At 47.6% G+C, this 22,058-nt stretch overlaps 1 protein-coding gene across 7 annotated transcripts in view; it reads right to left on the bottom strand.

The window, feature by feature from the left end:
* The window catches only part of polg2 (polymerase (DNA directed), gamma 2, accessory subunit), a 73,213-nt gene that overhangs the window by 47,971 nt on the left and 3,184 nt on the right, over positions 1-22,058 (bottom strand). For 3 of the 7 annotated variants that reach the window (XR_005457906.1, XM_038776477.1, XM_038776482.1), the window contains exons 1-2: positions 14,824-14,952; positions 10,108-10,700 (exon numbers count right to left, since the gene is read on the bottom strand). Coding sequence is in view for 6 of the 7 variants with exons in the window: in XM_038776477.1 (XP_038632405.1) it covers positions 10,108-10,609 (502 nt within the window). In the remaining variant the exon portion in view is untranslated. Of the gene's footprint in view, positions 1-10,107; positions 10,701-14,777; positions 14,797-14,823; positions 14,953-22,058 lie in introns of those variants that run through there. The other 4 variants (XM_038776479.1, XM_038776478.1, XM_038776480.1 and 1 more) reach the window with 3 other exon arrangements.

Here is a 22,058-nt window from a genome sequence, read left to right as displayed (position 1 = left end):
CAGCATTCAAGGAAAATGGTTTCAGTTGAAATCAATCATCTTAGCCCCAGAACACTGCTGCGGGAGTTCCCCAAGATAGTGTCTTAGCTAAACCACCTTCAGCGAATTAATCATTGGCATTTTGTCTATCATAAGATCAGGACATGCTCACTGTTCATTTTATAATGTTCAATCCCATTCACATATGCTCAGATACTGCCTGGACAACATTCAGGTTTTGGTTGATGAATGTCAAGTAATATTCACGCCACAAAGTGCCAGGCAATGAATGGGCATCAGCAATAGGAGAGAATCTAGCCACCTCCGCTTATGTTCAACTGCAACAACCATCGCTGATCTTTGAACTATCAACATCTGTGAAGGTTACCAGCGATCAGAGTCTTAACTGGGCGAGCACAAATAGAAATATATATAAATAAGTATGATCTGATCGTAAGTATAGAGGGATGATTACAAGCTGGAAATAAATATTTTGGGATACTCAACATTTGAGAACAATAGGCAGAAAGGAAAAGTAGGTGGAGGAGCTCAGTTAAACAAGGAGATCAATATAGTAGTGAGAAATGATCTTGGCTCAGAAGATCAATATGTAGAAACAGTTTGAGTGGAGATAAGAAAAAAAACAAGAGAAAGTCAGTTAGTGTATTCAGGACAATTTCTTCGAAAAATACATGTGGAACCAACCAGGGGACAGGCTATTTTAGATCTGGCAATGTGTATTGAGACAGGATTAATTAATAATCTCATAATAAGGGATCTGCTGGGAAAAGTGGTCATGATATGTTGAATCTCACATTCAGTTTCAGGATGAGAAACCTGGATCTGAAACTAGTGTCTTAAACTGGAGTGAAGGCAATTACAAAAGGTATGAAAAAAATAGTTGGCTAAAGTGGACTGGGAAAATGCAAGTCAAGAATTAGTGCCAGCTTTCCATCCTAAAAATGGTTACAGCACTGGAGGAGACTATATATCCTGTCATGTGGGTCTCCGCAAGAGCAACTTGGGTAGTTCCATTCCTCTGTCTTTTACCGCCGCCCTGCAAATTTCTCTCCAGGTTATTATCCAGTTATAATTACATCTGCACTCTTCAGCAGTGCATTCTACATCATAAATACTTTGTATAAAACTGTTTTTCCTCATATTACCTCTGATTCTGTTGCCAGTTTACTTTATTTTAAAGTGTGCTCTGTTTCTTGGCCCTTCTGACAATGGGAACAGTTTCTCCCCATCTCCTCTGGTAAAAGCCTGCATGATTTTGTACACAAGGAGTTACCTCAGAATTCTCAACAGATATATATCCCACGGAGAAAGAAAGGATCTATGAGAGGCTGTGGTTAAATCAGTTAAGAATGGTATTAAACTGAAAGAAAAGGTGTGACATGTTAAAGCTATATGGTATACCAGAAGATTGGGAAAAATTCAGAAACCAAAGTGCAAATAAAAAAGGGAAAAACAGATTAGAATAAACTAGGAACAAATATAAAAACAGACATAAAGCTTCAAGCATACAAGAGAATAGCTAAAGTAAACATTGGTCTGAGGTGACCCTGGAATATCAATTATGGAAAACAAGGAAATGGCGGAGACTTTGAACAAATATCACAATAGAAAATCAGGGAAAAGGGAGGGAGGAGCTTAAAACAATTGCACTATAACCTCTCTAATCATAACACCAGTTATCCAGAAATGTTTTCAGCAAAACCAAGCAACTCACGGCATCAACTTAGTACAATACAGGGTGGCATGAGGTGCAGTGGTTAGCACTGGGACTGCAGCACTGAGGACCCGGGTTTGAATCCTGGACCTGGGTCACTGTCTGTGTGGAGTTTGCATATTCTCCACCTGTCTGTGTGGGTTTCACCCCAACAATCCAAAGATGTGCTGGTTAGGTGGATTGGCCACGCTAAATTGCCCCTTAATTGGAAAAGAAAAAGAATTGGCTACTCTAAATTTATTTTTTTAAAGTACAATACTTGGGGAGGTTGCAAACATGGAAGATACAGCATTTGAATATGTAAAATTGTTTATTATTATTCCTGTGTTTTAATACTGTATAACTGTTAAAGCTTCATGAAAATCTAATGTTTTCAGGTTAGGGTCCAGCCTCTACATCCCTCTGCGATAAAGAGTTCCAGAGTCACTACCCTCAGAGAAGAAATTCCTCGTCTGTCTTAAATGAGCAACCCCGTACTGAGATTATGCCCTCTTGATCCTAGCCTCTCCCACAAAGGGAAATAACCTCTTAGCATCCACCCTGTCAAGCCCCCGGAGAATCCAATCTGTCTCAATAAGGTCACCTCGCATTCTTCGAAACTCTAATCAGTGCAGGCCCAACCAACTCAACCTCTCCTCATATGAAAATCTCTCCATTCCCAGGGTCGACCTAACAAACCTTCGCTGGACTGTCTCCAATGCCAGTATATCTTTCCTTGGATAAGTGGACCAACACTGCTCAGTGCTCCAGGTGTGATCTAACTAGTGCTTTGTATAGTTTAATTCCGTTTGAAATAACTAATAATGCATTTGCCTTCCCTATTACCTGCTGAGCCTGCTTGCTAGCTTTTTGTGATTTATGCACGAGGATTGGGTTGTGGGGATGAGACCCATGCAGACAAAAGTGTGGGAAAATGTGAAGTTACTTTGGTAGGAAGGATGGAAAAGCAAGGATAGAAAAACAAAGAGATCACAGACCACCGTAGTACAGATAGATCTAGGTGTCCTCATACAAAAAATGCTAAATGCCAGTATGAAGGTTCAGCAAGTAATTAGAAAGGAAAATGGAATATTGGCACCAGTTGCCAGGGGTGGAATATAAAAATGGGGAAGTCATGGTACAGCTGTACAGGGCATTGTTGGGATCATAGCTACTGCATACAATGTTGGCTTCTTTATTCAGAGGAATGTGCTTGCAGTGGAGGTAGTACAGAGAAGGTACACTGGTATGATTCCTGGGATGATATAAAGTTGGGCCTATAATTATTGAAGTTTTAAAAAATGGGGGTTTGACAGGGTAAATGCTGAGAGCACCTTTCCCCTGGTTGGGGAATCTAGAAATAGGAGACATAGTTTTAAAATAAGGGGACACCTATTTAAGAAGGAGGTCAGGAGGAATTTCTTCTCTCAGAGGGTTGTGAATCTATGGAATTTGCTGCCCCAGAAAGTTGTGGAAGCAGAGTAGTTGAATATATTCAAAGCTGAACTGTAAGGGAGTCAACAGTTAATGGGGAACAGGCAAGAAAGTGGAGGTCATAAAAATCAGATTAGGATTCAGGGGCCATATGGCCTTCTCTTAAACTTTTAAAGGTGCACCATAGAAAGCATCCTATCTGGCTGCATCACAACCTGCTTGGCAACTGCTTGGCCCCCAAGACCGTAAGAAGTCGTGAAATGAAATGAAAATCGCTTATTGTCACAAGTAGGCTTCAAATGAAGTTACTGTGAAAAGCCCCTAGTCGTCACATTCCGTTGCCTGTTTCGGAGAGGCTGGTACATGAACATCGCCCAGTCAATTACACAAACCCATCTCCCATCCAGTGACTCTATACCTCCAATTGCCTTGGGAAAGTAAGCAGTATAATCAAAGACCCCTCTCACTTGACTTATTGGATGGATTTTTGATAATTGTCACGTGTACCGAGGTACAGTGAAAAGTATGTTTCTGCAAGCAGCTCAACAGATCAAGTACATGAAAATGAAAAGAAATAAAAGAAAATACATTATAGGACAACACAAGGTACACAATGTAACTACATAACACTGGCATCGGGTGAAGCATACAGGGATGTAATGTTAATGAGGACAGTTCATAAGAGGGTCGTTTAGGAGTCTGGTAACAGCGGGGAAGAAGCTGTTTTTGAGTCTGTTCATGTCTTACCAACTTAATAGAATTCTTTGAGGAAGTGACAAAGTTGATTGATGAGGGAAGGGCTGTAGATGTCATATACATGGACTTCAGTAAGGCATAAGGTTCCCCATGGTAGGCTGATGGAGAAAGTGAAGTCTCATGGGGTCCAGGGTATACTAGCTAGATGGATAAAGAACTGGCTGGGCAACAGGAGACAGAGTAGTAGTGGAAGGGGGTTGCTCAAAATGGAGAACTGTGACCAGTGGTGATCCACAGGGATCCGTGCTGGGACCACTGTTGTTTGTGATATACATAAATGATCTGGAGGAAGGTATAGGTGCTCTGATTAGCAAGTTTGCAGATGACACTAAGATTGGTGGAGTAGCAGATACTGAAGGGGACTATCACAAAATACAGCAGAATATAGATAGATTGGAGAGTTGGGCGGAGAAATGGCAGATGGTTTTCAATCCAGGCAAATGCGAGGTGATGCACTTTGGAAGATCCAATTCAAGAGCGAACTATACGAAAAATGAAAAAGCCCTGGGGAAAATTGATGTACAGAGAGATCTGTGTGTTCAGGTCCATTGTACCCTGAAGGTGGCTGTGCAGGTCGACAGAGTGGTCAAGAAGGCATATGGCATGCTTTCCTTCATTGGAAGAGGTATTGAGTACAAGAGTTGGCAGGTCATGTTACAGTTGTATAAGACTTTGGTTCGGCCACATTTGGAATACTGCGTACGGTTCTGGTCGCCACATTACCAAAAGGATGTGGATGCTTTGGAGAAAGTGCAGAGGAGGTTCACCAGGATGTTGCCTGGTATGGAGGGGGCTAACTATGAAGAGAGGTTGAGTAGCTTATTTTAGGATTATTTTCATTAGAAAGATGGAGGTTGAGGGGGGACCTCATTGAGGTCTGCAAAATCATGAGAGGCATAGACAGGGTGGATAGCAAGAAGCTTTTTCCCCAGAGTGGGGGACTCAATTACTAGGGGTCATGAGTTCAAGGTGAGAGGGGAAAAGTTTAAGGGAGATATGCGTGGAAAGTTCTTTACGCAGAGGGTGGTGGGTGCCTGGAACGCATTGCCGGCAGAGGTGGCAGAGGCGGGCATGATAGCGTCGTTTAAGATGTATCTAGACAGATATATGAATGGGCAGGGAGCAGAGGGATACAGATCCTTAGAAAATAGGTGACAGTTTTAGATAGAGGATCTGGATCGGCTCAGGCTTGGAGGGCCGAAGGGCCTGTTCCTGTGCTGTAATTTTTCTTTGTTCTTTGTGCAGGTTCTCAGACTTTTGTATCTCCTGCCCGATGGAAGAAGTTGGAAGAGTAAGCTGGGTGGGAGGGGTCTTTGATTATGCTGCCCGCTTTCCCCAGGCAGCAGGAGGTGTAAATGGAGTCAATGGATGGGCTTACTCACTCTTCCAAATTCCTCCATTGGGCAGGAGAACACGGACTAACAGATTCAAAAAAACAGTTTCTTCCCCGCAGTTACCAGACTCTGAAACGACCTGCTTAGGACTGATCTGATTAATACTACACTCCTGTATGCTTCACCCGATGTCAGTGTCTTTCCATTGTATACCTTATGTTCCCCTTTTAGTGATAGTGAGGCTAGGAATAGGGAGAGAGTGCAGTTGAACACGTGGCTGCAGGAATGGTGTAGGAGGGAGGGCTTCAGGTATTTGGATAATTGGACCGCATTCTGGGGAAGGTGGGACCTGTACAAGCAGGACGGGTTGCATCTGAACCAGAGGGGCACCAATATCCTGGGGGGGGAGGTTTTCTAGTACTCTTCGGGAGGGTTTAAACTAATTTGGCAGGGGAATGGGATCCGGATCTGTAGTCTAGCAACTAAGGAAGCTGATATTCTGACGCCAAAGCACGTAGTGATGCAGTGGGGAAGGTAACACTGACAAAGGAGAGTACTGCAGGCAAGATGGGTTGAAGTATGTATACTTTAATGCAAGAAGCATCAGGAATAAGGTGGGTGAACTTAAGGCATGGATCGGTACTTGGGACTACGATGTGGTGGCCATCACGGAAACGTGGATAGAAGAGGGGCAGAAATGGTTGTTGGAGGTCCCTGGTTATAGATGTTTCAACAAGATTAGGGAGAATGGTAAAAGAGGTGGGGGGGGGGGGGGGGTGGTGGCATTGTTAATTACAGATAGTATAACAGCTGCAGAAGGCAGTTCGAGGGGGATCTGCCTACTGAGGTATATGGGTTGAAGTCAGAAATAGGAAAGGAGCAGTCACCTTGTTGGGAGTTTTCTATAGGCCCCCCAATAGCAGCAGAGATGTGGAGGAACAGATTGGGAAACAGATTTTGGAAAGGTGCAGAAGTCACAGGGTAGTAGTCATGGGTGACTTCAACTTCCCAAACATTGAGTGGAAACGCTTTAGATCAAATAGTTTGGATGGGTAGTGTTTGTGCAGTGTGTCCAGGAAGCTTTCTAACACAGTATGTAGATTGTCCAACCAGAGGGGAGGCCATATTGGATTTAGTACTTGGTAATGAACCAGGGCAGGTGATAGATTTGTTAGTGGGGGAGCATTTTGGAGGTAGTGACCACAATTCTGTGACTTTCACTTTAGTTATGGAGAGGGATAGGTGCGTGCAACAGGGCAAGGTTTATAATTGGGGAAGGGTAAATACAATGCTGTCAGACAAGAATTGAAGTGCAGAAGTTGGGAACATAGGCTGTTAGGGAAGGACACAAGTGAAATGTGGAACTTGTTCAAGGAACAGGTACTGCATGTCTTTGATATGTATGTCCCTGTCAGGCAGGGAAGAGATGGTCGAGTGAGGGAACCATGGTTGACAAGAGAGGTTGAATGTCCTGTTAAGAGAAGAAGGAAACTTATGTAAGGCTAAAGAAACAGATTCAGACAGGGCGCTGGAGGGATACAAGATAGCCAGGAGGGACTGAAGAAAGAGATTAGGAGAGCTAAGAGAGGGCATGAAAAAATCTTTGGCAGGTAGGATCAAGGAAAACCCCAAGGCCTTTTACACATATGTGAGAAATATGAGAATGACTAGAGCGAGGGTAGGTCCGATCAAGGACAGTAGCGGGAGATTGTGTATAGAGTCTGAAGAGATAGGAGAGGTCTTGAACAAGTATTTTTCTTCAGTATTTACAAACGAGAGGGGCCATATTGTTGGAGAGGACAGCGTGAAACAGACTGATAAGCTCGAGGAGATACTTGTCAGGAAGGAAGATGTGTTGTGCGTTTTGAAAAACTTGAGGATAGACAGGTCCCCCGGGCCTGACGGGATACATCCAAGGATTCTATGGGAAGCAAGAAATGAAATTGCAGAGCCGTTGGCAATGATCTTTTCGTCCTCGCTGTCAACAAGGGTGGTACCAGAGGATTGGAGAGTGGCGAATGTCGTGCCCCTGTTCAAAAAAGGGAATAGCGATAACCCTGGGAATTACAGGCCAGTTAGTCTTACTACGGAGGTAGGCAAAGTAATGGAAAGGGTACTGAGGGATAGGATTTCTGAGCATCTGGAAAGGCACTGCTTGATTAGGGATAGTCAGCACGGATTTGTGAGGGGGTAGGTCTTGCCTTACAAGTCTTATTGACTTCTTTGAGGAGGTGACCAAGCATGTGGATGAAGGTAAAGCAGTGGATGTAGTGTACATGGATTTTAGTAAGGCATTTGATAAGGTTCCCCATTGTAGGCTTGTGCAGAAAGTAAGGAGGCATGGGATAGTGGGAAATTTGGCCAGTTGGATAACAAACTGGCTAACCGATAGAAGACAGAGAGTGGTGGTGGATGGCAAATATTCAGCCTGGAGCCCAGTTATCAGTGGCGTACCGCAGGGATCAGTTCTGGTCCTCTGCTGTTTGTGATTTTCATTAACGACTTGGATGAGGGAGTTGAAGGGTGGGTCAGTAAATTTGCAGATGATACAAAGATTGGTGGAGTTGTGGATAGTGAGGAGGGCTGTTGTCGGCTTCAAAGAGACATAGATAGAATGCAGAGCTGGGCTGAGAAGTGGCAGATGGAGTTTAACCCTGACAAGTGTGAGGTTGTCCATTTTGGAAGGACAAATATGAATGCGGAATACAGGGTTAACGGTAGGGTTCTTGGCAATGTGGAGGAGCAGAGAGATCTTGGAGTCTATGTTCATAGATCTTTGAAAGTTGCCACTCAAGTCGATAGAGCTGTGAAGAAGGCCTATGGTGTGCTAGTATTCATTAGCAGAGGGATTGGATTTAAGAGCCGTGAGATGCAGCTGTACAAAACCTTGGTCAGGCCACATTTGGAGTACTGTGTGCAGTTCTGGTCGCCTCATTTTAGGAAGGATGTGGAAGCTTTGGAAAAGGTGCAAAGGAGATTTACCAGAATGTTGCCTGGAATGGAGACTAGGTCATACGAGGAAAGGTTGAGGGTGCTAGGCCTTTTCTCATTAGAACAGAGAAGGATGAGGGGCGACTTGATAGAGGTTTATAAGATGATTAGGGGAATAGATAGAGTAGACAGTCAGAGACTTTTTACCCGGGTGGAACACACCATTACAAGGGGACATAAATTTAAGATAAATGGTGGAAGATATAGAGGGGATGTCAGAGGTAGGTTCTTTACCCAGAGAGTAGTGGGGGCATGGAATGCACTGCCTGTGGAAGTAGTTGAGTCGGAAACGTTACGGACCTTCAAGCGGCTATTGGATAGGTACATGGATTAGGGTAGAATAATGGAGTGTAGATTAACTTCTTAAGGGCAGCACGGTAGCATTGTGGATAGCATAATTGCTTCACAGCTCCAGGGTCCCAAGTTCGATTTCGACTTGGGTCACTGTGTGTGTGGAGTCTGCACATCCTCCACGTGTGTGCGTGGGTTTCCTCCGGGTACTCCGGTTTCCTCCCACAGTCCAAAGATGTGCAGGTTGGGTGGATTGGCCGTGAAAAATTGTCCAAAATTCTATGATTAACCTAGGACAAAAGTTTGGCGCAACATCGTGGGCCGAAGGGCCTGTTCTGTGCTGTATTTCTCTATCTATCTATCTTTACGCATTTTCTTTTCTTGTACTAAGTGATCTGTTTGAGCTGCACGCAGAAAAATACTTTTCACTGTACCTCGATACACGTGACAATAAACAAATCCAATCCAATCCTATGTTCTTATAAATACTGTGGCTACAAGAGCAGGTCAGAGGCTGGGAATTCTGAAAAGTAACTCACCTCATGACTCCTCAAAGCCTGTCCACTATCTAACAGTCAGGAATGTGAAGGAAAATTCTCCACTTGCCTGGACAATTGTAGCTTCACACTCAGAAGCTCAACATCATCCAGGATAAAGCAGCCCGTTGATCAGCATCCCATCCACCACCTTAAATATTCATCTCCCAATCATTGGCGCGTAATGGCAACAGTGTGTACCATATACAAGATCCATTGCAGCAACTCAACAAGTCTCCTTCAACACCACCTTCCAAACTGGTGACCTCTACCACTTGGGAGAAACAGAGCAGACATGAGAACACCAGCACCTGCAAGTTTCCCTGCAAGCCCCACACCATCTTGACCTGGAATTATATCACCGTTCCTTCAATGTCACTCAGTCAAAAACTTGGAACTCCCACCCTAACAGCAATGTGAGTGTACGCCATATGGACTGCAGCAGTTTAAGTTGGAGGCACACCACCACCTTCTCAAGGATAATTAGAGAACAAATGTTGGCTTTGCCAGTGACACTCACATCCCATGAATAAAAAAGTTGACAAGTTGAATGCTTGTGAAAGAAAGGAATATCAATTGTTCAAACAATATAATAAATGGTATTGGAGTTTCCATTTGTGAATTCAAGTGTATAAAAGATTTGAAAGTCAAATATCAGAACAGAGAAATGTTTTGGAAGCTCACAGAAAGGGTTTAGGTTTGGAAAAGGTGTAGGTATCAGAAAATCTAGAGATAGAATCCAGCGATTCTAACTCATTTCATTTTTGCAGATTTAGGCATTAGTGCTGAAAGCTTCCCATTATCTTACATAAATGTAAAGTTAGTATTATTTATTGTCATGGTGCTGTAACATCTAGAGTTAGTAACGCTACTTGCGTCCTGGATGAGGCACCACAGTTCTGGAAACAACAAAGAAAGACGGAATGTAGGTAGTTTAGAACAAACAAAAGTGTAACTGAAAGAAAATTCAATTACTTACATTATTTTATTCTCATCATGGGACTATCTTGGGAGGTACAACAATGAATGAGAAAAAAGTACACAATGCTAAATAATAATGTTGCTATTGTACCTTGCAGGAGATTAGAACGTAGTATAATGCTTTCCTCCAGTGAGTCTTTTAGTAAAGCAACAATTTCTTCCTTGGTCAAGTCATTGTTGTTTAACAGCACTTTTAATGCTGCAGTCTCAATCAGGCTCACTGACCTATTGTCTGAACACTGAGAGCCCATCAACGTATGAGGTGTCATCACTCCAAATACCTGCTCTTTGGATAATACCACGGAATCCCACCACTCACTAGCCAAATTCTTCTTGAGTTCCATTCCCAAATGTCCATAATTGTACCAACCATTGATAAGAGCATCCTTGGTAATTATATCTCCGGTTATAAAATGCCTACTCTGGCAAAGCTCAACGAGTGTTTCAGTAAATCCAGAAAGACCTGCAGCAGATGTATTGCATTTTCTTGATCCATGGCCAAAGACGTGCCAATCTTGCTGAAACACTTTATTGGAGACCTTCCATTTCTTCAGGAATGACCGAACAGGAAAGTTCATAATTAGCAATCCCATGGTGGTGAGTTTTGGTTATGAGCGACTCATAGCGGTAGAATTATCTGGGTATTTGATGTCATTTTGGAACAGGATTGATATCACAAACCATCTATTGGAAAATAAACAGAATATATAAATATACTTATCCATAGTAATAACACGTTTTTTCCTTTTTGAAAGTTCATTTGAGTTAGCAGATTTCAGAACGACGGGTTCTTATACTATGGAACTCATTGCTATGATTTAAAAAAAAATAAATTTAGTCTACCCAATTCATTTTTCTAATTAAGGGCAATTTTTTCTTTAATAAATGTTTTATTGAGGTATTTTCTTTGGCAGTTTAACAGCAACAAAAAATCCACAATATAAATGACAAGAAATAAATATATACATTGTGCAAATTCCGCAACTCTCTCCCGCAGGTCCTGCCATTACTTACCCACCCCCCCCCCCCCCCCCCCCCCACTACACTAACCTAACTTACCCCCCTACGCTACACTAACCTAAACCCCCCCCCCTTCTGCTGACGTTTAATTCTCTGTGAGGAAGCCGACAAATGGTTGCCATCTCCATGCGAACCCTAACAGAGACCCTCTCATGACTAACTTAATTTTTTTCCAGACAGAAGAAGCCTGCCATGTCTGAAAGCCAGGTCTCCGATTGCAGGGGCTTTGAGTCCTTCCATGCCAGCAATATACACCTCCGGGCTACCAGGGAAGCAAAGGCTAGAACATGTGCCTCTTTCTCCTCCTGGATTCCCGGGTCCTGCGATACCACCAAAATTGCCACTTCCGGACTCAATTGCCACCTCGTATTTAATACCGTGGACATGGTGTTGGCAAACCCCTGCCAAAATCCCTTCGGTTTTGGGCATGCCCAAAACATGTGGACATGGTTCGCTGGCCCACCCGCACATCTGTCCTCCACCCCGAAGAGTCGGCTCATCCGGGCCACCGTCATGTGAGGCGGGTGAACAACATTAAACTGGATCAGGCTGAGTCTGGCACATGTTGCGGTGGCATTGACCCTTTCTAGCCCGTCCGCTCATAGACCTTCCTCCATCTCACCCCCCAGCTCCTCCTCCCATTTAAGCTTCAGCTCCTCGGTCTGCGTCTCCTCCGACCCCATAAGCTCTTTATATACATCCGAGACCCTCCCCTATCCATCCTCTAGTAACTTCATACTTTTTAAATAAACGGTTACTATTGTTAACTATCACCCCTCTGCTAGAGCTTTGATTACATTTACTGTAGTACTACACAAAGGTTTATTCATTTGTACTTTTGTGTTGAATTAGGTAAACAAACTGGGAGCACTCCCTGACCAGACAAGGGAGGAAAATTATCCAGGGTTCCCACTCCCGTCACCTAATTAACCATGTTGGAAATTATCCATATAAATATCAGCGGAGGAAACAAAAATCAGTCTTTGCTGATTTCCTGAAGAATATCTAGGCTCACATATAAATCACCATTAACACTCCCCTTAATAATAATAATAATAATCTTTATTAGTGTCACAAGTTACATTAACACTGCAATGAAGTTACTGTGAAAATCCCCTAGTCACCACTCTGACACCTGTTCAGGTACACCGAGGGTCATTTATATCGAAAATGTTAACTCTGTTTCTCTCCACAGGTGCTGCCAGATCTGCTGAGTTTTATCCAGCAGATCTGATTTTATAACCATTAAGGTGAGGTACATAATGATTGATGTCAGGACTCAAATGGAGACGCTTTGCATCTTGGGTTGCTCAGACCAAAGCCAGCTACAGCATTTTAGAAAATGCATGACAACCATGAGGACTGCAGCAGATTTTCCCTCTTTACAACAGGAATTGAAAAATCACTCTCACCCCATCCCCTCAAATGTTCTTTCTGCCACCCGCAGTCCTTTATCCCCACTCCCCTTCTCCCCCAGCACCATCTTTCCTTCAGGCCTTCCACTACCATCACCTCCCCATCTCCATCCTTATCACCACCGTTCCCTGCCACCAGGCCCTCCTACCACCACTTCCCCCCCCTCCTATGCATCCACTTCTCCATCTCCGTCTTACCACCACCGCTCCCTGCCACCGTCTCCTCCCGACGCCTCCTCCCCTCCCTCCTGCCACCACCAACTCCTCTCCCATCTACCCAAGAACCACCTCCCCTCCTACCTACCGCCTCCCCTACCTAGCTACCGCCTTCTCCCCTCCTACCTACCTACCGCCTCCTCTCCTCCTCCCCACCCGCCTCCTCTCCTCCTCCCCACCCGCCTCCTCTCCTCCTCCCCACCGCCTCCTCTCCTCGTACCCCACCGCCTCCTCTCCTCCTACCCACCGCCTCCTCCCCTCCCACCTACTGCCTCCTCTCCTCCCACCTACCGCCTCCTCCCCTCCGCCTCCTCTCCTCCCACCTACCGCCTCCTCTTACCTATCACCTCCTCCCCTCCCCCACTTCACCCCTCCTCCCCTCCCCCACTTCAACCCCCTCCTCCCCTCCCCCACTTCAACCCCCTCCTCCCCTCCCCCACTTCAACCCCCTCCTCCCCCACTTCAACCCCCTCCTCCCCCACTTCAACCCCCTCCTCCTCCCCCACTTCAACCCCCTCCTCCTCCCCCACTTCAACCCCCCTCCTCCCCTCCCCCACTTTCAACCCCCTCCTCCTCCCCCACTTCAACCCCCTCCTCCTCCCCCACTTCAACCCCCTCCTCCTCCCCACTTCAACCCCCTCCTCCCCTCCCCCACTTCAACCCCCTCCTCCTCCCCCACTTCAACCCCCTCCTCCTCCCCCACTTCAACCCCCTCCTCCCCTCCCCCACTTCAACCCCCTCCTCCCCTCCCCCACACTCACCCCCTCCTCCCCTCCCCCACTTCAACCCCCTCCTCCTCCCCTCCCCCACTTCAACCCCCTCCTCTCCCCCACTTCAACCCCTCCTCTCCCCCACTTCAACCCCCTCCTCTCCCCCCTTCAACCCCCTCCCCTCCCCCACTTCAACCCCCTCCTCTCCCCCCACTTCAACCCCCTCCTCCTCCCCCACTTCAACCCCCTCCTCCTCCCCTCCCCCACTTCATCCTCCTCCCCTCCCCTCCCCCACTTCAACCCCCTCCCCCTCCCCCACTTCCACCCCCTCCTCCTCCCCTCCCCCACTTCATCCTCCTCCCCTCCCCTCCCCCACTTCACCCCCTCCCCCTCCCCCTCCCCCACTTCAACCCCCCTCCCCCTCCCCACTCCAACCCCCTCCCCCACTCCAACCCCCCTCCCCCTCCCCAACCCCCTCCCCCACTCCAACCCCCTCCCCCACTCCAACCCCCTCCCCCACCCCCACTCCCCCTCCCCAACCCCCTCCCCCACTCCAACCCCCTCCCCCACTCCAACCCCCTCCCCCTCCCCCACTCAACCCCCTCCCCCTCCCCCACTTCAAACCCCCTCCCCCACTTCAACCCCCTCCCCCACTTCAACCCCCTCCCCCACTTCAACCCCCTCCCCCTCTTCACCCCCTCCCCCACTTCAACCCCCTCCCCACTTCAACCCCCTCCCCCTCCCCCACTTCAACCCCCTCCCCCTCCCCCACTTCACCCCCTCCCCCCCCCCTTCAACCCCCTCCCCCTCCCCACTTCCACCCCCCTCCCCCTCCCCCACTTCAACCCCCTCCCCCTCCCCCACTTCAACCCCCTCCTCCTCCCCCACTTCAACCCCCTCCTCCTCCCCCACTTCAACCCCCTCCCCCCTCCCCCACTTCAACCCCCTCCTCCTCCCCCACTTCAACCCCCTCCTCCTCCCCCACTTCAACCCCCTCCTCCTCCTCCCCCACTTCAACCCCCTCCTCCCTCCCCCCCCCCCACTTCAACCCCCTCCTCCTCCCCCACTTCAACCCCCTCCTCCTCCTCCCCCCCCCCACTTTCACCCCCCTCCTCCTCCTCCCCCCCCACTTCAACCCCCTCCTCCTCCCCCACTTCAACCCCCTCCTCCTCCTCCCCCCCCCCACTTCAACCCCCTCCTCCTCCTCCCCCACTTCAACCCCCTCCTCCTCCTCCCCCACTTCAACCCCCTCCTCCCTACCCTAATCTCCTTCCCTATCACCTCCTCCTCAGTTACCCCTACCCAGTTACCCTCAGTCCCACTTGTTTTTTTGTGCGGCCCGCCAGGAGACACAATTATATATTTGATTTCAGTATAGATCTTGGAAGCAAACCACCCACTGGACAAAGTAAGAAAAATGCTGACGGCGTCCAAAGCAATACTAGCCTAAGATCCCTCAATGAATTTGAGAGGAATTCTCCCTCCCTCGTGCTGACCGTTAAACCGCCCGCTTCACTGCAGCTCGCGCCACCGCCAGCCGGCTCGCAATTCTGATGACATCACTTCCTGGATACCATCGGGAACCCAACCGGACGCGCATGCGTAGCTATCCGAAACCACTCTGTTCAGGTTGCTGTGACGACCATATTGGTAAAGGAGCTGCCATCTTACCCATCACGCTCACATACACCTACCAACAGCTTAAACACGTAACATAATAAGTTTTTGTTTTTCAATTTTAAAAAAATGTTCCAATTTAGGAGCAATTTAGCGTGGCCAATCACCAACCTTGCACATCTTTGGGTTGTGGGGGTGAGATCCACGCAGACACGGGGAGAATGTGCAAACTCCACACGGACAGTGACCTGGGGCCGGGATCAAACCCAGGTCCTCAGCGTCATGAGGCACGTGCTAACCGTGCCACCCCTCATTCAGCTTTTGTGTCATAACTATTGTTCTTGCAGGAGAAACTGGATTTTTATAAGTAAATATAATTTTGTTTCTTCAAGGGTTTGCCCTGATATATTGGGAACTAAATTAGCAAGGGTGTGGGAAGGAATCTGGAAGGAGGTATAACATCCAGGGTGTCAAAATACGGGGTTCCCAAAGATTGCCTAAAGGGGCAGCATGGTAGCACAGTGGGTATCACTATTGCTTCACAGCTCCAGGGTCCCAGGTTCGATTCACGGCTTGGATCACTCTGTGTGGAGTCTACGCGTTCTCCCCATGTCAGCGTGGGTTTCCTCCGGGTGCTCCGGTTTCCTCCCACAAGTCCCAAAAGACGTGCTGTTAGGTAATTTGGACATTCTGAATTCTCCTTGTGTACCCAAACAGGTTCTGGAATGTGGCGACTTGGGGATTTTCACAGTAACTTCATTGCAGTGTTAATGTAAGCCTACTTGTGACAATAAAGATTATTTTAAAAAAAAAGACAGGCAACCAAGGTCTTGCAACAAACAACAGTTTATTCAGCAGCTATTCCATGCTTGTACTCTGCCCATGCTTCTGGGAGAACTCACACGCTTCCATCACGTAACCTATTAAGTAATCATGTCATCACGTGACCATTCATTGAGGTCATCAGTGGTACTGAGATGTAACTGTGTGCGTGGACATTCATTTTGTGTGAAACATTTAATAACATACAGATATACAGATTTAACAGGCTAACTTTGATAAAGATATGGGGAGTCTACACCGAGTATAATAAGAAACAAAGTTGTATTTATACAAACAAAATATACACTGCCTGGTAGATCCCTCTTGGGTTTCCTGTTCTGGTCGATGGCTCTCTAGCTGACCTTTTATACATTGGCGAATTGAGATAGCCCACCTCTAACGGGATAGCTTTTACTCTGCACGGAGCACCGGGAATACAAACATTCTCACCCCATAGGTTCTGTGTGGGATATTACACTAACAATGCTAACTATTTACATTGGGTGAATCATGGATTGAGACGTCACGCTAAATTGCCCCTTAATTGGAAAAAATGAATTGGGTACTCTAAAATAAAAAAAAAGATTTGCGGATAGCGATGAGGACTGTCAGAGGATACAGCAGGATTTAGATCGTTTGGAGACTTGGGCAGAGAAATGGCAGACGGAGTTTAATCCGGACAAATGTGAGGTAATGCATTTTGGAAGGTCTAATACAGGTAGAGAATATACAGTGAATGGTAGAAACCTCAAGAGTATTGACAGTCAGAGAGATCTAGGTGTACAGGTCCACAGGTCACTGAAAGGGGCAACACAGGTGGAGAAGGTCGTCAAGAAGGCATGCGGCATGCTTGCCTTCATTGGCCGAGGCATTGAGTATAAAAATTGTCAAGTCATGTTGCAGCTGTATAGAACCTTAGTTAGGCACACTTGGAGTATAGTGTTCAATTCTGGTCGCCGCGCTACCAGAAGGATGTGGAGGCTTTAGAGAGAATGCAGAAGAGATTTACCAGGATGTTGTATGGTATGGAGGGCATTAGCTATGAGGAGAGGTTGAATAAACTCGGTGTGTTTTCACTGGAATGACGGAGGTTGAGGGGCGACTTGACAGAGGTCTACAAAATTATATGGGGCATAGTCAGAATGGATAGTCAGAGGCTTTTTCACAGAGTAGAGGATTCAATTAATAGGGGGCATAGGTTGAAGGTGCGAGGGGCAAGGTTTAGAGGAGATGTACGAGGCACGTTTATTTTACACACAGGGTAGTGGGTGCCTGGAACTCGCTGCCGGAGGAGGTGGTGGAAGCAGGGACGATAGTGACGTTTAAGGGGCATCTTGACAAATACATGAATAGGATGGAAATAGACGGATATGGACCCCGGAAGTGTAGATGATTTTAGTTTAGACGGGTAGCATGGTCGGCACAGGCTTCGAGGGCCGAAGGACCTGTTCCTGTGCTGTACTTTTCTTTGTTCTTTGTAGAACAGGAACCCAGGAGGGATCTACCAGGCAGAGTACATATCATTTGTATAAATGCAACTTTGTTTCTTAATCGGTGTTCCATGAGCACCCCACTCACATTGGTTTCACGTTTGGGCTGCAAAAGAGCATTAGCAGTCGGAATTGTGATCCTAGTGTGCCTGGAGAATAGTCACTGTACTGATGAGGGCAGACACTGTTATAGCATGTTTCACAGGCACAGGAGTGGAGCATAGTAATTTGTGTGACCCCAAGCACACTTCTACGAAACAGGGATTTTCAAAATGTGGATCGTGGCGCAGATGGATGCCCGGGGGGGGGGGGGGGGGGGGGGGGGGGGGGGGGAGAGGGGCGGGGGTCGCAGAGCGATCTTTTGCGGCGTTCGCACAGTGGTCCCAATTGGAGGAAAGGCACCTAACTGCCGCTACATGCATTTTTTTGTTGATAATGGCAGCTGCTGCTGCCTTTTAAATAAGACGGAAATTAGGCTGTGTGCAGTCCTCCAGCCAGATGCAGCAACAGTGAGCTGGTCACACACCCTGCATGTACGCTTGGCATCAAGGGCCCTTATGTACGTGCTTTTGGCACCAAATTACAGAGGAGAGCTTGTTCCATTTTCTAGCTGTTGGTAATAAGGCAAGATTATGCAGATTGATCATTTTCTTACAAGTAAGAGATGGCCGCCAGACTCAAAAATAGGCAGTGTTTCCACTGGTCAAAAATTCACAACTGAATCTGCTGGAGAGAGCTGCGCAAGAGAGTCCAGGGCATTGCTAGTGTTCTCTATGTGCAGAGCTCCAGGGTCTCTGCTTTATGGCTACAAATAAGAAACATATGGGGATAAAGCAGTAAATAGATGATTTGTCAATTATGCCAATGAGGATGCAAAGCCCATTTATGTTACATGCAGGGAAGTATGAAATGAAAAATGAAAATGAAATGAAAATCGCTTATTGTCACGAGTAGGCTTCAATGAAGTTACTGTGAAAAGCCCCTAGTCGCCACATTCCGGCGCCTGTCCGGGGAGGCTGGTACGGGAATCGAACCGTGCTGCTGACCTGCTTGGTCTGCTTTAAAAGCCAGCGATTTAGCCTTGTGAGCTAAACCAGCCCCTTTGAGCTAAACCAGCCCCTTACCAGTACTGATAAATGAGAGAAGTTTCAGATTTTGAAAAAGAAGTGGTGTGAAAAATTCCTTTTTGAGATTTAGGCCCCAGAGCCAGTTATTAACTTACAGCTTACATTTTCTAAGTTCATTTTTTCATGGGATGTGGGATTCGCTAACTAGGCCAGCATTTGTTGTCCATCTCTAATTGCCCTGAGAAAGTGGTGGTGATCGGCCTTCTTGAACCCCTGCGGTCTATGAGGTGTAGGTACACCCACAGTGCCATGAGGGAGTTCCAGGATTTTTGACCCAGCGACAGTGAAGGAATGGCAATATAATTTCAAGTCGGGAACCTCCAGGTGGTGGGGTTCCCAGGTACCTGCTGCTCTTGTCCTTCTAGATGGTAGTGGCTGTGGGTTTGGAAGGTGCTGCCTAAGGAGTTACTGCAGTGCACCTTAAAGATGGTGCACATGGCTGCCATTGTTTGTCGGTGGTGGAGGGATTGAATGTTTGTGAAGGGACAGCAATTAAGTGGGCTGCTTTGTCCGGGATGGTTCCCCAATTTCTTTTTTATTAAATTTAACGTACACAATTCATTTTTTTCCAATTAAGGGGCAATTTAGCGTGGCCAATCCACCTACCCTGCACATCTTTTGGGTTGTGGGGGCGAAACCCACGCAGACACGGGGAGAATGTGCAAACTTCACACGGACAGTGACCCAGAGCCGGGATCGAACCTGCGATGTCATGGCGTGAGACAGCATTAACCACTACGCCACCGTGCAGCCCCACAACTTTTCTTTAGTTTTTTTAAATAAATATTTTTATTCTCCTTTTTCACGTTTTCATCCAAATTTAAACCCACCAACAAACAATCAAGAATAACAAATACAATGTCAAACCTCTGGATAACAATCCCCTCCTCCCACCAACCCCCAACATTTTAAATACAAACATCAAAGAAAAGGAATCAGGAATCCACCAATATCTAGTCATCAACAACGTACAGTCCAATCCTTCCCCACCCAAAACCACCCCCCCTAATGTTCGTTGTCATCCAATTCTTGAAAGTGCGTAATGAACAAAGCCCATGAATTGTAGAACCCTTCCATCCTTCCCCTCAACTTAAACTTCACCTTCTCGAGTGTTAAAAACTCCAACAGATCCCCCCACCCACAGGGTGGAGAGACTGACCTCCACGCTAACAGGATCCGCCTTTGGGCGATCAGCAAGGCGAAGGCTACAACATCTGCCTCCGCACCCGCTTCCAACCCCGGCCGGTCCGATCTCCCGAATATAGCCTCCAGAGGATCTGGCTCAAGCCTCACATGTACCACCATGAAAATTACCCTGAAAACCTCCCTCCAATACCCTTCCAGACAGGACCAAAACATATGAACGTGGTTTGCGGAGCACCCCAGCAACGCTCATCCTCTACCCCCACAGAGTCGGCTCATCCTCACCTTTGTGAGGTGTGCCCTATACACCACCTTCAGTTGCATCAGCCCCATCCTCGCACACAAAGTTGAGGAATTCACCCTCCGGTGCACCTCACACCACAACCACTCCTCCAGGCTCTCTCCCAACTCCTCCTCCCACTTTGTCTTAATCCCCTCCAGCGGTGCCTTGTCTTCTCCCCGAATCGCCCCATAAATCGCCGACACCTCTATTTCCCGTCGTCAGCATCTCCTCCAATAGTGAGGAGGCCGGCGCCACCGGGAAGCTCTGTATCTCCTCCTTAGCGAAATCCTGGACCTTCATATACCTAAACATTTCCCCCTGCCCCATCCCATATTTGGCCTCCAGCTCCTTCAGATCCGCAAACCAGCCCCAGAGAAACAAATCCTTTAGTGCCCTCACTCCCTTCTCTGAAAACTCTCATTCCACCCGGCTCAAATCTGTGATTTCCCCGAATCGGCATTTCCCTTGACCCCGCCCCCAGCCTAAAATTCCGGCGCAACTGCCTCCAGATTTTCAATGTCCCTACTACAATCAGACTCATTGGGCGCGATTCTCCGCAAATGCGGAGTATCGTAAAGGCTGCCGTGGGACAGGCCGTGACCCACAGCAGCCTTCAAGGCCACTTCCGGGGCCGATTCTCCCCCCCGGGCGGGGTTAGGCCTTCCATCACGGCGGCGCGGCCTTGACGACGGTCGTCAAGGCCGCACGTCAAGCGTCACGGCGGCTGATGACGTCAGCCGCGCATGCGCAGGTTGGACATCGCCAACCCGCGCATGCGCAGTTGCCGTCTTTCTCCTCAGCCACCCGGCAAGATGTAGCGGCTTGATCTTGCCGGGCGGCGGAGGGGAAAGAGTGCGTCTGTTTTGGACGCTGGCCCGACGATCGGTGGGCACCGATCGCGGGCCTGTCCCCTCCCGATCCCAGTCGTGGTGCTCCCGTGCCAATCGGGCCTCTAGATGCCCTAAACGGGCATCTGGCGCCCGTTTCACGATGGCAGCAAGCAGGTGTGTTTGCTGCCGTGTTGAAACGGGCGTGAATGGCCGGCCGCTCGGCCCAGGAGAATCGCCGCTCGCCGTAAAAAATGGCGAGCTGCGATTCGTGGTGGGGGGGGGGGGGGGGGAGAATATTGGAGGGCGTGAAAAATGTCGGGAGGCCCTCCCGCTATTCTCCCACCCGGCGTGGGGGGCGGAGAATCGCGCCCATTGAGTCTGATGTATTAATTCAGTCATTACGTATTTGAGACTCATTGAGTATTTCCCCGGGACCATCGGGAACGACGCAGTTGCCAACGCCCTCAGCCCCGACACTCTGCACAGACTCTCCTCCATCCTGACCCACTGGGAATCCACCCCTCTCAAACGCAGCTCACCTTCTCCGCCCAGTAATAATATAGTAAATTTGGAAAACCCAACCCTCCTGACTGCCGTCCTTTCTGTAACACCTTCCTAATCCTAGCCACCTCCCCCCCCCCCCCATATAAACGAGGTAATCATCTTTTTTTAAATAAATTTAGAGTACCCAATTTTTCTTTTCCCAATTAAGGGGCAATTTAGCGTGGCCAATCCACCTAACCTTCACATCTTTGGGTTGTGGGGGTGAAACCCACACAGACATGGGGAGAATGTGCAAACTCCACACGGACAGTGACCCAGGGCCGGGATTCGAAACAAGGTAATCATCTTTTCAACCTCCTTGAAAAATAAAACAAAAATCACGGCAACACGTTCATTTAAATTGCCTGTACCCGTCCTGCCAGTGGTTCTCCAGCTTCGTGAGTGTTGTTGGAGCTGCACTAAACAAGGCAATTGGAGAGTATTCTATTACACTCCTGACTTGTGCCTTGTAGATGGTGGACAGGCTTTGGGGAGGTCAGATGAGTTAACCGGCATAGGATTTATAGCCTTTGACCTGCTCTGGCTGCCACAGTATTAAAATAATCTTTATTCTTGTCACAATTCGGCTTCCATTAACACTTCAATGAAGTTACTGTGAAAATCCCCTAGTCGCCAAACTCGAGCGATTGTTCGGGCCCACTGAGGGAGAATTCAGAATGTCCAAATTACCTAACAGAACGTCTTTTGGGACTTGCGGGAGGAAACCGGAACACCCAGAGGAAACCCATGCAGACACGGGAAGAACGTGCAGTGGGCAATATTGATGGGATTCAGGAGGCAGACTATAAGTGAAATGTTGCAAGGG

Source organism: Scyliorhinus canicula, chromosome 18, assembly GCF_902713615.1.
Source record: "Scyliorhinus canicula chromosome 18, sScyCan1.1, whole genome shotgun sequence".
NCBI lineage: Eukaryota > Metazoa > Chordata > Chondrichthyes > Carcharhiniformes > Scyliorhinidae > Scyliorhinus > Scyliorhinus canicula.
This window is presented reverse-complemented; position numbering and strand designations above follow the sequence as displayed.